The sequence below is a fragment of the Coregonus clupeaformis genome, chromosome 15 (assembly GCF_020615455.1).
Source record: "Coregonus clupeaformis isolate EN_2021a chromosome 15, ASM2061545v1, whole genome shotgun sequence".
In the NCBI taxonomy this organism is placed as follows: Eukaryota; Metazoa; Chordata; class Actinopteri; order Salmoniformes; family Salmonidae; genus Coregonus; species Coregonus clupeaformis.
The window spans coordinates 50,638,654-50,655,871 of NC_059206.1; the positions used below are offsets into that span (position 1 = coordinate 50,638,654).

Here is a 17,218-nt window from a genome sequence, read left to right on the forward strand (position 1 = left end):
AGGGGTGTCAATAATTTGTACCCCTACCTTTTTGAGAATAAATGTATTATTTGTTAAACAGAATCTCTTTCTCTGAGCAATTATATTAGTATAAAATAATATAATTTCCCAATTTTTCTTAGCATTCAATATAGCTTAGTATTTTATTTATTTATTTTATACAGTTATTTTTGCTCATCTTTATCAACGGTGTCAATAATTGCGGAGCACACTGTATATCTCGTGCCAGACAAGATGTCACAGGGGTTCGATTTTAGTCAGAAGTCCCTATTACATGTACCATGTCATTGTTTAACTTGACAAACATGGGTCGTATTCATAGGGCTCATAGTAGCAAAATGTTGCAAACCGCTGTGCAACAGAAAACTAAAATGAGTGTTTCTTATTGGATAGAGTTCAGAAGTTCAGATAGTACCTAACAGTTTCGTCATATTTTCTTCAGTTTCGTGCCTAGTGAATACCATGTTGACGTCACTGGGTAGTTTTCTGTCAGGAAGTCCTTATTTGGATATGTTGTCTCTATCTTTTTATGTTCTTTGGTCTGAATGCCAGGACAATTAAGAGATGTTTGTTTGGGGTAAGCCCTGACTGTATACTGTACTACTGTATGACTCATCACTGTACACAACACACACGCATGCACGCACACAGACTTGGGGTAAGCCCTGACCGTAAACTGTACTGAATGAGTCACCACCACTTAGGGAAATACAATGAGCAGTTCCTCTTGCTTATGGCTCTAAGTGTAGCAGGCTGCAGGGAGAGGGTTTGTGGCCTCAGTGTAGCAGGCTGCAAGGAGATTTGTGGCCTCAGTGTAGCAGGCTGCAAGGAGAGGGTTTGTGGCCTCAGTGTAGCAGGTTGCAGGGAGAGGGTTTGTGGCCTCAGTGTAGCAGGCTGCAAGGAGGGGGATTGTGGCCTCAGTGTAGCAGGTTGCAGGGAGAGGGTTTGTGGACACAGTGTAGCAGGTTGCAGGGAGAAGGTTTGTGGCCTCAGTGTAGCAGGCTGCAGGGAGAGGGTTTGTGGCCTCAGTGTAGCAGGCTGCAAGGAGAGGGATTGTGGCCTCAGTGTAGCAGGCTGCATGGAGAGGGTTTGTGGCCTCAGTGTAGCAGGTTGCAGGGAGAGGGTTTGTGGCCTCAGTGTAGCAGGTTGCAGGGAGAGGGTTTGTGGCCTCAGTGTAGCAGGCTGCATGGAGAGGGTGTGTGGCCACAGTGTAGCAGGCTGCATGGAGAGGGTTTGTGGCCTCAGTGTAGCAGGCTGCAGGGAGAAGGTTTGTGGCCTCAGTGTAGCAGGCTGCAAGGAGAAGGTTTGTGGCCTCAGTGTAGCAGGTTGCAAGGAGAGGGATTGTGGCCTCAGTGTAGCAGGTTGCAGGGAGAGGGTTTGTGGCCTCAGTGTAGCAGGTTGCAGGGAGAGGGTTTGTGGCCTCAGTGTAGCAGGCTGCATGGAGAGGGTTTGTGGCCTCCGTGTAGCAGGCTGCAAGGAGAGGGTTTGTGGCCTCAGTGTAGCAGGCTGCAAGGAGGTTTGTGGCCTCAGTGTAGCAGGCTGCAGGGAGAAGGTTTGTGGCCTCAGTGTAGCAGGTTGCAGGGAGAGGGTTTGTGGCCTCAGTGTAGCAGGCTGCAAGGAGAGGGAGATTGTGGCCTCAGTGTAGCAGGCTGCAAGGAGAGGGTTTGTGGCCTCAGTGTAGCAGGCTGCAAGGAGAGGGTTTGTGGCCTCAGTGTAGCAGGTTGCAGGGAGAGGGTTTGTGGCCTCAGTGTAGCAGGCTGCAAGGAGAGGGATTCCTTGTTCCTACTCACGAGAGGCTCAGTCTAGTCCAGGGGAAGAAATAAATGCAACAGAATAATAACAAATCAGGCTTTTTCAAATGTCAAACTAAATCTGATCGAGAGAATAATATGAAAAACATCCTATTAATAACTCTAGAAGAATGATTCATGTTTAAGTTCCATGTTAACGTAGTGTAAATGTCAAATTCCTCGAGGTCTGGGGTGAATTGGGGTGCTCCATTTTACAGTGATACGTCATCATCAACATCAATGGATAGCCATAAGCAGTAACCACCACATTTTCCTTTACGTTTCAGGGCTCAAAGAAAGACACAACAACAAATTATCTGGTGACAAAATATAATTGATGAAATTAGACTACTCATCTTTGAAATTTGAAGATCTTTCTTACGATCTTTACTTTTTTTATCTGGGAAAATGCAGCCATAGTACAGTACATCATTCAAAAGAGGGTCTGAAATACAGTATTAGATAGTTCTTGACAGGGCCATATCTCTTTATATGGCTCTGATTCTTGATAAGGTCATTTAAGGTATCCTAGCAACCTGACACAATGAAAGAATTGATGGAGTGAACACAAATGTCATTTTTTTGCCTTTATTGTCCATTAGCCAAGTGGAATTATGCATAAATTACGTATATACACAGTAGACCTTCAGAATAGACTCGAAGCCACTAAAGCAAACTGCTAAATGTCAATTTCTTCTTCCAGTATAAACACAGAGATGTGCCTGCCCTTGCAGATTATAACAAACCCATCTGTAACAAATGTACAAATTGATCTTGATATAGATATAAATGAATTAGAAAAAAGGCAGCTTGAAGTGTTTGGCTATCAGGGTATAAACATTTGATAGATACATTACTGTAAATACAACAATATGTTCAGGTATTGGTATACTTCTCTCTAAAAAGACTAAACATATCCCAGATCTAGTACTCTGAGATACACCTGTGGCACATGGACAGTCTGGTAACCACAGAAACCAGGTGGGTCATCTCAAAGGGTCAGGGGGGCGGGGCAACCAAACATATGACATCATCAGAAGGGGACAGCAGTCTCAGTTGATTGACAACATTAGGTGTTCACACTGACTGACATGCTCAGGTACAGGAGTGTTTCTTACATTCAAAAGTGCCAACATCATCACTGTACACGAAACACACAACTACTCAAATACTTAAACATAACATTAAAGTTAATTCTACACAATATGTATTTCAGTGAAAACAGTGAGAGAAAGCTTTCAATTCAAACCTCTATCTGCGTCCTACAAATTGATGTTGTGGAGTTGAGCGAAAATCTAACCAACACTTGTTTGTGAAGACACTTATAAAAAGTTTGGCTTTAAAACACATTAAGGCCTTGAAGTAAAAACATTTGTTACAGACAAAAGTGTTGTGGGACAAATCACTATTCAGCATGATACACTGAGTGTACAAAATATTGGGAACACCCCCTTTTGCCCTCAGAACAGCCTCAATTCGTTGGTGCATGGACTCTACAAGGTGTTGAAAGCGTTCCACAGGGATGCTGTCCTATGCTTCCTACAGTTGTGTCAAGTTGTCTGGATGTCCTTTGGGTGGTGGATCATTCTTGATACACACAGGAAACTGTTGAGTGTGAAAAACCCAGCAGCGTTGCAGTTCTTGACACAAATCGGTGCGCCTGGCACCTACTACCATACCCAGTTCAAAGGCACTTAAATATTTTGTCTTGCCCATTCACCTCTGAATGGCACACATACACAATCCATGTCTCAATTTTCTCAAGGCTTTAAAATAATTCTTTAACCTGTCTCCTCTCCTTCATCTACACTGATTGAAGTGGATTTAACAGGTGACATCAATAAGGGATCATAGCTTTCACCTAGATTCACTTGGTCAGTCTATGTCATGGAAAGAGCAGGTGTTTCTAATGTTTTGTGTACTCAGTGTATATTTGTATAGAAAACATAGTGTTTTTATCTCTCACCTTTAGTTATTTTATTTGTTAAGCACTTTGAAATGCATTCTTTGTAAGAAATGTGCTATATAAATAAAGTTTGATTGAAATTCCAGTTATTCTAAATGCCACGCAAACGTGTTCACATACTACAGACAGTCCAGTAGCAATGTGCAACTATCAGTTATTGAATGGACAATAATAATTATGAGTGAATAACAATAATTATAATAACACATTACAGATAGTGGCAAACTGATGTTCTGTATGTCTTAAAAATAGGGATATTTATTTTGAGTGGAGGCAATGCATTTCCAACATGAAATGTAATTTTTCAGGGAGTCCACTAGGTCTCTACAGCTTGAAATGTAATTTTTCAGGGAGTCCACTAGGTCTCTACAGCTTGAAATGTCATTTTTCAGGGAGTCCACTAGGTCTCTACAGCTTGAAATGTCATTTTTCAGGGAGTCCACTAGGTCTCTACAGCTTGAAATGTCATTTTTCAGGGAGTCCACTAGGTCTCTACAGCTTGAAATGTAATTTTTCAGGGATTCCACTAGGTCTCTACAGCTTGAAATGTCCTTTTTCAGGGAGTCCACTAGGTCTCTACAGCTTGAAAGCTGTAGTAGTCTTTTCCTCCTCTTACCATGAAAACCCTGGAGGCCCATAGATTCTCGGTGGCATGTTCTATTACTCCTCTGGGATCAGGTTGCACCATTGTGGTTTGCCATTCCATGGCCTTTGTAGCTATGATGTAGCTCCTGTGGGGTCCGACTGTAGACCCATGTGGGGTTTAAAGTTCTTATGGTTTAACAGGACCTGTGGGGTTTGTAGTTCTTGTGGCTCAGCACGTCCTGTGAGATCTGTGGGATTTGTAGTCTCTGTAGCTCAGCAGGTCTTGTGGGACCTGTTGGTTTTGTAGTAACCAGTAGTTGTGCAGGACCTATGGGGATTGTAGTTCATGTACTCAGCAGGTCCTATGGGATTTATAGTTCCCTGTAGATGTGCAGGTCATGTGGAGTCTGTAGTTCCTGTGGAATTAGTAGTTCCTAGTAGATGTGCACATCATGTGGAGTCTGTAGTTCCTGTGGGATTAGTAGTTCCTAGTAGATGTGCACGTTCCGGCTCATATCCTGCCTGTGTCTTGGTCCTTGTCCTCCAGCAGCTCAATAAGCTGAGTGAAGCTCTGCTTCATGGCATCTATGTTGTCCACTGAGCTGCCCTCTAGAATCCAGCTCTTCCCTCGGGCCAGGGGCTCCAGCTCAAAATACTTCTTTATCTAACAGAGAAACAGACAGAGAAGGAGAGAGACAGAGTTTTAACACCATCATTTCAAGTAACATATCAACAAGACAGAGTGAGAGAGAGATAGGGGGAGAGACAGAAACCAACAGAGAGAGAGGGGGGGGGGAGAAACCAACAGAGAGAGAGCGAGCGAGAGAGAGAGAGAGAGAGATTGAGAGCGAGAGAGAGAGATTGAGAGCTCAGCAGTTTGGACACTTTGAAAAACACAACAGTGAATACATATCTGTAACGTTATCTCATTTGGTATTTCCTTCTTGATGCGTGGGTGTACGGCATAGTATAAGATAACTGATTTTGTCTAAATAGTTTTCATTCCTATGTAATTACACCAATATCTGCCAACACTTGCATTCCATCTAACAAGAGCCAAGTGGAGACCACAAACTAGGCCAAAGTTGTACAAAGAGTGTCTAAAGAAATGAAGCAATACAACTACGTCCAACCATGGAAGCAGGTCCCATGTTGGAAGTCTGCATGAGAGCACAACAATACCAGTCAATCCTGAATCAAATGGGAGAAAGGTTACCCTTGTGATTTCTACGAACTCCCAGTTGAGCTTTAGTACACACAATTTTGAAAACAAGAACAGTGTCCAGCTATATCAAAATGTTGAAAAAGACAAAAACACTGCCACAATTCTCTCACTATAAAAACCTCCAACTTCTGCAAACACTGACTCACATTGATAGGTGGTCAAGCCATCATAGCAGACAGTTTCTGTGAAGATTTACTACTTGGTACCAGGCATCCCAGTAATATATGGGAGCCACACAGGACAACTTATATATGGGCCAGCAGGCCTAAGGCCATAGCGGTCAGTCTCTGTGGTGGTTTCCTACCGGGGGGGATGAGGCGAAGCCAGCCAGGCCATAACCATATAAATAGAATGAGGGGCTTTTCCATTCTACTAGTTCTATTTCTAGAGCCATAAGTAGGGCATCAGACAGTTTCAGTGAGGGTTTACTACCAGGGTGATGTAAGGCCATGCTGGTCTCCTGGCCATCAGACAGCGTGGTGACAGAATGCTACTTGTTGCCCTCTCCGGGTAATAATGATCTGAGAGAGCAGAGTGGTGTCTGGAGAACCTTGACCTTTGACCCCACACAGGCCAAGAATAAATACCTGGCAAAGCCCCCCGAGTGTCAGGTCAGGACTCAGAGGAGTAATCTTTCACATTCGGAATACTACTGGTCTGGATAGTGGATGCTATAGCAGGGTCGTGGTATGTAGGGCAAGAAAACACTTAGAAATGGAGTGAAACGAGGAGGTACTAAATGCTTGTTTTCGTTTTTTCATGGCAAAATGTTTTGCTACGGTGTGCACTAAAGAACATGACTCAGCACTTGGATAAATGGAATAGGAAATGAGGTCAAATAAATAAAACAAACCAATTTGAGTAAACAGAGTCTTAACAGTTAACTTTTCCAACAGATTCTGTCCATCTGTGTTTAAAGAGGAGAGTCCAGTGTTTGGCTGTGTGTGCCTGTGTGTCTGTCAGTGCCAGTCAGTGGGGACAACTTCCTCTTCTCTGTGCAGACTGAGGAGGGGGGAGATATCATGTTCAAACCCATTTAGAGAATAGGACTAGGGAGGATATCATAGGATACCCTAGGACACCACACCGCACTGATGGCCAAACCGACAGGAACAAGAGAGACTAGAATCTGCACTGACAGGCTGTAAAAAGCTGGAGCTGCCCTTGCCTTTTTCTTTCAGAGCAGAAAGAAAGAGAATAAATAAATAATCAAACAAAACATCCTTTGAGCCAAAGCTCCCATAGCATGCCAAGAATGCTGATTAAGATTTCCCTGTCTGGGACTTCATCGCTCGCTGCTATGAAATTACACAATCCTCCCTCCTCCAAGAGAGAGAGAGAGAGAGGCAAAGAGAGAGAGAGGCAGAGAGAGAGAGGCAGAGAGAGAGAGAGAGGCAGAGAGAGAGGCATAGAGAGAGAGGCAGAGAGAGGGGCATAGAGAGAGAGAGAGGCAGAGAGAGAGAGAGAGAGAGGCAGAGAGAGAGAGAGAGAGAGGCAGAGAGAGAGAGAGAGAGGCAGAGAGAGAGAGAGGCATAGAGAGAGAGAGGCATAGAGAGAGAGGCAGAGAGAGAGAGAGGCAGAGAGAGAGAGGCAGAGAGAGAGAGGCAGAGAGAGAGAGGCATAGAGAGAGAGGCATAGAGAGAGAGAGAGAGAGAGAGAGAGGCAGAGCGAGAGAGAGGCAGAGAGAGAGGCAGAGAGAGAGAGAGAGGCAGAGAGAGAGAGGCAGAGAGAGAGAGAGAGAGGCAGAGAGAGAGAGAGAGGCAGAGAGAGAGAGGCAGAGAGAGCGAGAGAGAGAGAGAGCGAGAGAGGCAGAGAGAGAGAGAGAGGCAGAGAGAGAGAGGCAGAGAGAGAGAGGCAGAGAGAGGGAGAGGCAGAGAGAGAGAGAGAGAGAGGCAGAGAGAGAGAGGCAGAGAGAGGCAGAGAGAGAGAGAGAGAGGCAGAGAGAGAGAGAGAGAGAGAGAGAGAGAGAGAGAGAGAGAGAGAGAGAGAGAGAGAGAGAGAGAGAGAGAGAGAGAGAGAGGCGAGAGAGAGAGAGAGGCAGAGAGAGAGAGAGAGGCAGAGAGAGAGAGAGAGAGAGAGAGAGAGAGAGAGAGAGAGAGAGAGAGAGAGGCAGAGAGAGAGAGAGAGAGAGAGAGAGAGAGAGAGAGAGAGAGAGAGAGAGAGAGAGAGCGAGAGGCAGAGAGAGAGAGAGAGGCAGAGAGAGAGAGAGGCAGAGAGAGAGAGAGAGGCAGAGAGAGAGAGAGAGAGAGAGAGAGAGAGAGAGATAGCAGGAACAGGCTTGGAAGGCACCGCAGCTTTTGTCTATTGTTTTCCTTTTTGTGTGTGTACTCTGTGTGTGTGTGTGTGGTGTGTAACAGTGGGATGAATGTTGATGAAATTCAACATGGAGAAAGCAACAAGTCTATGAAGAAGGAGAGGTTAGAGGTTCGTGGCTAGCCTGGCTAGACTGATACAGTACAACAATCCACTGTCTTGTGGAAGAGGCTGACACAGCAGAAACATTTCCATTCCTAGTCTATCTCTGCTGGACATCTCAACAGGGTCATGATGGGCAAGCTGGTAGCCTCACTTGGCCCAATTTAGCCTACATGTAGGCTGAGCTAGCTAACGCAAGACTTTGCTAACAAGCTGGGGGAGAGACGTTGGTGGGACAAATCAGTAAAATCAGAGGGTTTCCCTTCCCAGACTGGGATTACCTATCAGGTATTCTTGTGCACCAGACAATTGATGTGCTCAATTAGCCTGGGGACGAAGTTACCTGTCAGGTACATGAGTTTCTCTCTGATGGACGTCTCAACAGGGTCATGATGATGGGCAAGCTGGTAGCTTCGCTTAGCCTGACTTACATGTAGGCTGAGCTAGCTAACACACGACAAGTAGAGGTTGCGAGGCTAATAAGATGAAGTAGATGTGGGAGGGTCATTCAGTGTGAGCAGCAGATAAAGGGTTGAAGGCATAGAAATAGAATGATTAGAACGGGCTTGGAACCTCTAACCCTGGTAATTTGACTGGTAAACTCATTGGTACACTCACAATGGCTGCCTCGAATTGTGACGCAATAATTTCCATGGTAATGTAGAATGTTCCAGCAACTGATGCTGGATTACAATGGTACTGTAGAATGTTCATTAACATTTTGCTAACTGATGTGGCTCATGCAATGGAATGTATTTTTTGTCATGTCAGTTGAGTTGATTCAACAAATCACAGCACAGATTGATGGGTACACTTCCTGCTTTTACTTCCTGCTTTGCTCCAATGGGAATACTCGCAATGTCTGCCAGTCCACTATTATGCCATCATTGACTTGAATGGGGACTCCTGTTCTATTCACTCTATTTCTATGGTTGAAGGTTTGACTCTACGGACCGTGGTGGTGTGACCTATATGTCATACAGCTCCAGACCAACCTGCTCAAAGCATCATTTTTCAGGGCTGTCAAGATCAAAAATCGGATCAAGATCAAGTCTGATTAAAAACGGTGTGAGGCTGGGAGCTGAATCCACAGTAAGACAGTGTTAGCCAAAGGAAGGGCCATGTGCTTTAAACATAATGATCAAAGGGGTAAGAGTTAATTTGAGGAAAGAGAAACTAAACTCTTCCAAAACATGATTGTTCCTCCCGTGGTGACAGTTCACAACTGCTCAAATCCAGACCTGCATCTGGAAGACAACAGGGTCATGTCCAGTATACAAAATGTTTTGAAACAGGAAGGTATTACCTAAAGCTGTTCCATAAGAAACGCTTGTTTTCTTTTTCCTTGTCAAATCAAATCAAATGTTATTTGCCACATGCGCCGAATACAACAGGTGTAGGCTTTACAGTCAAATGATTACATACAAGCCCTTAACCAACAATGCAGTTTTAAGAAGTAAAAAATAGATGAGTGAAAAATTTAAATAAAAAAGAATTAAAGAGCAGTAGTAAAATAAAATAACAGTAGGGAGGCTATATACAGGGGGTACCGGTACAGAGGCAATGTGCGGGGGCACAGGTTAGTCGAGGTAATTACATGTGGGTAGAGTTAGTGACTATGCATAGATAATAAACAGAGAGTAGCAGCAGCGTAAAAGAGGGGGTGGGGTGGGGTGGAGAGGGGGGACAATGCAAATAGTCTGGGGAGCCATGATTAGCTCTTCAGGAGTCTTATGGCTTGGGGGTAGAAGCTGTTAAGAAAACTTTTGTACCTAGACTTGGCGCTCCGGTACCGCTTGCCGTGCGGTAGCAGAGAGAAGTCTATGACTAGGGTGGCTGGAGTATTTGACAATTTTTAGGGCCTTCCTCTGACACCGCCTGATATAGAGGTCCTGGATGGCAGGATGCTTGGCCCCAGTGATGTACTGGGCCGTACGCACTACCCTCTGTAGTGCCTTGCGGTCGGAGGCCGAGCAGTTGCCATACCAGGCAGTGATGCAACTAGTCAGGATGCTCTCGATGTTGCAGCTGTCTAACTTAATGATAGTGTTGGAGTCGTGCCTGGCAATGCAGTCATGGGTGAACAGGGAGTACAGGAGGGGACTGAGCACGCACCCCTGAGGGGCCCCCGTGTTGAGGATCAGCGTGGCAGATGTGTTGTTACATACCCTTGCCATCTGGGGGCGGACCGTCAGGAAGTCCAAGATCCAGTTGCAGAGGGAGGTGTTTAGTCTCAGGGTCCTTAGCTTAGTGATGAGCTTTGAGGGCACTATGGTGTTGAACACTGAGCTGTAGTCAATGAATAGCATTCTCATGTAGGTGTTCCTCTTGTCCAGGTGGGAAAGGGCAGTGTGGAGTGCAATAGAGATTGCATCATCTGTGGATCTGTTGGGGCGGTATGCAAATTGGAGTGGGTCTAGGGTTTCTGGGATAATGGTGTTGATGTGAGCCATGACCAGCCTTCATGGCTACAGACGTGAGTGCTACGGGTCGGTAGTCATTTAGGCAGGTTACCTTAGTGTTCTTGGGCACAGGGACTATGGTGGTCTGCTTGAAACATGTTGGTATTACAGACTCAGTCAGCGACATGTTGAAAATGTCAGTGAAGACACTTGCCAGTTGGTCAGCGCATGCTCGGAGTACGTGTCCTGGTAATCCGTCTAGCCCTGCGGCCTTGTGAATGTTGACCTGCTTAAAAGTCTTACTTACATCGGCTACGGAGAGCGTGATCACATAGTAATCCGGAACAGCTGATGCTCTCATGCATGCTTCAGTGTTGCTTGCCTCGAAGCGAGCATAGAAGTGATTTAGCTCGTCTGGTAGGCTTGTGTCACTGGGCAGCTCGCGGCTGTGCTTCCCTTTGTAGTCTGTAATAGTTTGCACGCCCTGCCACATCCGACGAGCGTCGGAGCCGGTGTAGTACGATTCAATCTTAGTCCTGTATTGACTCTTTGCCTGTTTGATGGTTCGTCAGAGGGCATAGCGGGATTTCTTATAAGCGTCAGGGTTAGAGTCCCGCTCATTGAAAGCTACCCTTTAGCTCAGTGTGGATGTTGCCTGTAATCCATGGCTTCTGGTTGGGGTATGTACGGTCACTGTGGGGACGACGTCATCGATGCACTTATTGATGAACCAGTGACTGATACTGATGTGGTGTACTCCTCAATGCCATCAGAAGAATCCCGGAACATATTCCAGTCTGTGCTAACAAAACAGTCCTGTAACTTAGCATCTGCGTCATCTGACCACTTCTTTATTAACCAAGTCACTGGTGCTTCCTGCTTTAGTTTTTGCTTATAAGCAGGAGGATAGAATTATGGTCAGATTTGGCAAATGGAAGGCAAGGGAGAGCTTTGTACGTGTCTCTGTGTGTGAAGTAAAGGTGGTCCAGAGTTCTTTTCCCCTCTGGTTGCACATTTAACATGCTGGTAGAAATGCGGTAGAACGGATTTAAGTTTCCCTGCATTAAAGTCCCCGGCCACTAGGAGCGCTGCCTCTGGATGAGCGTTTTCCTGTTTGCTTATGGCCTTATACGGCTCATTGAGTGCAGTCTGGCCCCGTGTAGCTCAGTTGGTAGAGCATGGCGCTTGCAACGCCAGGGTTGTGGGTTCGATTCCCATGGCGGGCCAGTATGAAAAATGTATGCATTCACTAACTGTAAGTCGCTCTGGATAAGAGCGTCTGCTAAATGACTAAAATGCTAAATGTCTTAGTGCCAGCATCGGTTTGTGGTGGTAAATAGACAGCTACGAAAAATATAGATCTCTTGGTAAATAGTGTGGTCTACAGCTTATCATGAGATACTCTACCTCAGGTGAGCAAAATCTCGAAGACTTCCTTAATATTAGATTTCGTGCACCAGCTGTTGTTTACAAATTTACATTTACATTTTAGTCATTTAGCAGACGCTCTTATCCAGAGCGACTTACAGTTAGTGAATACATCTTTTTTTATACTGGCCCCCCGTGGGAATTGAACCCACAACCCTGGCATTGCAAACGCCATGCTCTATCAACTGAGCTACATCCCTGCCGGCCATTCCCTCCCCTACCCTGGACGACGCTGGGCCAATTGTGCGCCGCCCATGAGTCTCCCGGTCGCGGCCGGCTGCGACAGAGCCTGGATTCGAACCAGGATCTCTAGTGGCACAGTTAGCACTGCGATGCAGTGCCTTAGACCACTGCGCCACTCAGGAAATATACACAGACCGCCACCCCTTGTCGTACCGGAGTCAGCCGTTCTATCCTGCCGATGTAACGTATATCCCGCCAGCTGTACGTTATCCATTTCGTCGTTCAGCCACGACTCGGTGAAACATAAGATATTACAGTTTTTAATGTCCTGTTGGTAGGATATCCGTGATTGTAGGTCGTCTATTTTGTTTTCCAATGATTGTACGTTGGCTAATAGGACTGATGGTAGAGGCAGATTACTCGCTCGCCGTCGGATCCTTACAAGGCACCCCGACCTACGTCCACGATATCTCTGTCTCTTTCTCATGTGAATGACAGGGATTTGGGCCTTGTCAGGTGTCTGTAGAATATCCTTTGCGTCCGACTCATTGAAACAAAAAACTTTGTCCAATCCGAGGTGAGTAATCGCTGTCCTGATCTCCAGAAGCTATTTTTGGTCATAAGAGATGGTGGCAGAAACATTATGTACAGAATAAATTACAAATAACGCGAAAAAACACACATAATAGCACAATTGGTTATGGGGCTGTAAAATGGGAGCCATCTCCTCCGGCGCTATTATAATTGTGCCCTACTAAACATGACCCTGAAGTAGCTAGTAGAACCAGTCACTTCCTGTTCTGCTCAGAGAGTACTGTAGGTTTTATATGGGTATAGGTATAGGTATGAAACAGGGTGCTGACTGACTGACTTCCTGTTTAACTATAATGCTTAGAGTGGAGGCTATAGATCTGTTTAAGCCTTTCCTCCAATGCGTCTTGAGAGGGAGGTGAGGAATTGAGGAATCAAGGACTGGAGGAATCAAGGATTTGACCTCTTAAACACTTTGACAGAGTCTGTGTATTGGTACCATAGGGTGCTGCTGAGTGACTCCTGTATAACCCCTTGAGTAGAAACAGGGGCCTCCCTCTAAACAAGAGACCTGTTTCCCAACAGGCCTTGAGGGGATGTGGAGGAGGCAGCAAAACACCCCTGGTAGATTTACAGTAACTCAATTTTACAGGGGGCTACGACTACGAGCCGCCTGAACGGGCTGACAGCAAACATCTGGTCCTGAGGCTGGAGCTGGACTGGGGAGCTGGGCTGGGGAGCTGGCAACATGCCATGTCTTCAGCAGTATCAGTGGAAAGGAGAGGGCCCCAGACTCCAGCCCTCACAGGTCTCCCTCCTTCCCTTCCTCCCTTACCCCCCTCTGTCCATCCATCTATTCATCCATAAATTGAGAAATATACACAAGGCTTCACAAAGAAAACAACCCATTGATTGACAGGTGACCCAATACTTTAACACCAAGATACTCTGAAATCTACCAATCAACCTGAAGGGGATTTACGCACTCACACACACAATTGATAGAGGTAAACCTTTTTAATGGCTTACATTCTACATAACTTTCATAGTCATGGGAGACCTTTCCAGGACCGTTCATATTAAGTGGAGGCTGATGACAGCCACAGTAACATGCAATATTTGACTCAATATCTCACTGATTAGGGGAAATATAACCAGGAAAATCATTTAAATCCGTAATACTGTATGAAAACATCTCAGAAAAAGAACTTCAGCCCTCCAACAACACAGCTCGATCTGAAAAGTGAGATTCAATTCTGATGGTCTGACGTACCTCTCATATTTCAGACCGAGGTAGCTCCAGTTTTGTTTAAAATATGTGAAAATCCGGACCGTTCCAAACCAAACCTCCTGTAAGACCTGTAACCTCCACAAACAAGCCTTGGGATCGTCCCTGCTATTTCCCCACAGCAGTGGAGGGAATAATATTTCATGTTGGAGCAGTAGAGGGCCAAGCATTGGGGATTCCTCAGCGGTAAAACATTCTCCATGAGGTAGCTCAGTAACCAACGCTGAGCCAAGACCTGATTCACATTTTAAAACAGCAGAGAAGCACACTAATATGCGAACAAGGCCTGTGTGTAACTTGTTCTGTATGTACATTGAGCTTCTTATACATTACTTATGCACCATTTAAATCAAATGACATATACATACATTTTGCATAACAGTTTTCACAGAGCACTGGGAACAAGGCCTGGATGAATTAACCTAGGTCGCCTACGTACGTAGGTACTATGTACTAGTACCTACACATGCCTAGATATAACGCTGCTTTTATACATGACTTATGAACCATGTCAAATCTAATGTAAATACTGTAGATGAACAGTTTGCATAACAGGAAACGTCCGAGGAGCACTTTACTCTTTTCCTCTCTCATTCCTTCAGTCTCAGTCTCTTTCAAAATGGCAGATTGAGGGTCTGTCCCAAATGTCACCCTATTCCCTATATAGTGCACTACATGGTCCCCTATGGGCCCTGGTCAAAAGTAGTGTGCTACATAGTGTGCCATTTGGAATGCAGTCTGAGTCTAAAGTGAGATGTTATGTGTGAGTGGGGTTGAGAGGCTGTGATAGCCCGTGAGCCCCGTGAGTAACAGTGGCCAACATAAAGCCCACCTGAGATAAAAGGCCCCATCTGGTGCCATCATTCATTTACATTAACATTTTACATTTTAGTCATTTAGCAGACGCTCTTATCCAGAGCGACTTTACAGTTAGTGAGTGCATACATTTTTTTTCTCAAACTAACGTCATGACTAGTGACGCCACTCCATTATGTAAGGCTGGTGTGTGAGTTCTGGCTGCTGAGTGGAGTGGATGGCTGGGGCTGGAGTAGGTAGTCCATAACTCACACACAGTGTAATAGACTGGGTCCGGCTGGCTGGTCCCTCAGAGGCTTCAGCGCCAGAGGGCCAGAACAACTGAAACACATTGGGGTGTGGCAGTAGCCTCCATCGGTCGGGGGCCACAGTCTAGGGTTGTGTACCAAACGGTATCCTATTCCCTATATAATGAAATGCTTTTGACCAGAGCCATTTGGGACACAATCTAGTACAGTTAGACACACATCTTGGAGCAGAGGAGGTTGAGGCTCCCATCTAATACATGCTACAGCAACACACTCCCTCCAGGGTTGGCCATCAGACAGAGAGGCCCCTGGGAACACAGGAGCTACTACAGACCTCAATTATAAACGCATGTAGTTCTATCCTTGTGATGTACTTGTCTATTAATGTTATGTATTATGTCATGTTTTATGTGGATCCCAGGAAGAGTAGCTGCAGCTTTAGCATTAGCTAATGGGGATCCTAATAAATTACTAAATCGATATAAGCTACATGCACACGTCATATGCGCAGGCACACACACACACATGAATAAATGTACATGTTCCATTCATCCATCCATGCACACACACACACACACACACAATGCCGTGCACCCAGTCACAAAACCAGACTTCCCACTCAGACCTGGAAATCTAATTGGTTAAAAATACCTATTGGTGAAAGTTGTCTACTCTACTGCCATGAAAAGAAGTCTAGCTAGTAGTTAATGTGATTAGTCTGCATGCTCTGGCCAAATGGGATCTGGCCAGACAGGCGCGCACACACACACACACACACACACACACACACACGGCGTAGTGAGATAGATGTCAGCAGGCTGTCTGGATCTGGGGCTGTCTGGCCGGTGAAGACAGGGTCGAGGGACAGAGGGCCCGTGTTGTTCCTGTTACTCGAGCATCGTGGGTAAAGAATGTTGAACTGGACTGTCTGTCTGCAATAGGTGAAGTTTACACTTAGCCTAATGTGGGTATGCAGGATGCTGTTGGTTTGAGTGGCTGTATGCAATACGTAGGCGTACATTAAGCCTGGTGGGAGGAAATATTATGCATGATGTTGGTTTGAATGCCTGTATAATTCTCGGAGACATGATGACGAGATGTATACAAATCAGCCATGTATCCACATATACAGTACCAGTCAAATGTTTAGACACACCTACTCATTCAAGGGTTTTTCTTTATTTTTACTATTTTCTACATTGTAGAATAATAGTGAAGAAATCAAAACTACGAAATAACACATATGGAATCATGTAGTAACCAAAAAGAAAGTGTCAAACAAATCAAAATATATTTTATATTTGAGATTCTTCAAAGTAGCCAGCCTTTGCCTTGATGACAGCTTTGCACACTCTTGGCATGCTGTCAACCAGCTCATGAGGTAGTCACCTGAAATGCATTTCAATTAACAGGTGTGCCTTGTTAAAAGTTAATTTGTGGAATTTCTTTCCTTCTTAATGCGTTTGAGCCAATCAGTTGTGTTGTGACAAGGTAAGGGTGGTATACAGAAGATAGCCCTATTTGGTAAAAGATCAAGTCCATATTATGACAAGAACAGCTCAAATAAGCAAAGAGAAATGACAGTCCATCATTACTTTAAGACATGAAGGTCAGTCAATTCAGAACATTGAGAACTTTGAAAGTTTCTTCAAGTGCAGTCGCAAAAACCATCAAGCGCTATGATGAAACTGGCTCTCATGAGGACCGCCACAGGAAAGGAAGAACCAGAGTTACCTCTGCTGCAAAGGATAAGTTCATTAAAGTTACCTGCCTCAGAAATTGCAGCCCAAATAAATGAGTTCAAGTAACAGACACATCTCAACATCAACTGTTCAGAGGAGACTGTGTGAATCAGGCCTTCATGGTCGAATTGCTGCAAATAAACCACTACTAAAGGACACCAATAAGAAGAAGAGACTTGCTTGGGCCAAAAAAACACGAGCAATGGACATTAGACCGATGGAAATCTGTCTTTTGGTCTGATGAGTCCAAATTTGAGATTGTTGGTTCCAATCGCCGCAGAGTAGGTGAACGGATGATCTCCGTATGTGGGGTTCCCACCGTGAAGCATGGAGGAGGAGGTGTGATTGTGTGGGGGTGCTTTGCTGGTGACACTGTCTGTGATTTATTTAGAATTCAGCATGGCTACCACAGCATTCTGCAGCGATACGCCATCCCATCTGGTTAGCGCTTTGTGAGACTATCATTTGGTTTTCAACAGGACAATGACCCAACACACCTCCAGGCTGTGTAGGGGCTAATTGACCAAGAAGGAGAGTGATGGAGTGCTGCATCAGATGACCTGGCCTCCACAATCACCTGACCTCAACCCAATTGAGAT

The 17,218-nt window shown here is 45.2% G+C and overlaps 2 protein-coding genes across 3 annotated transcripts in view; one reads left to right on the forward strand and one right to left on the reverse strand.

Moving 5' to 3' along the window:
• The first annotated feature begins 733 nt into the window (after positions 1 to 733).
• Positions 734 to 1,645, forward strand: LOC121583552 (keratin-associated protein 5-4-like). The gene has a single exon (XM_041899674.1). It carries the CDS (start codon positions 734 to 736, stop codon positions 1,643 to 1,645), a length of 912 nt encoding a protein of 303 aa, XP_041755608.1.
• Positions 1,646 to 3,650: 2,005 nt separating this feature from the next.
• The window catches only part of arl15b (ADP-ribosylation factor-like 15b), a 79,346-nt gene continuing 65,778 nt past the window's right edge, over positions 3,651 to 17,218 (reverse strand). For both annotated transcript variants that reach the window (XM_041898983.1, XM_041898982.1), the window contains one exon: positions 3,651 to 5,005. In XM_041898983.1, the coding sequence (XP_041754917.1) occupies positions 4,853 to 5,005 (153 nt within the window). In that variant the 3' untranslated portion in view covers positions 3,651 to 4,852. The remainder of the gene's footprint in view (positions 5,006 to 17,218) is intronic.

Bases quoted from the DNA above. Each gene is read 5' to 3' on its own strand.
- LOC121583552 (XM_041899674.1), top strand. From the start codon at position 734: ATGGCTCTAAGTGTAGCAGGCTGCAGGGAGAGGGTTTGTGGCCTCAGT.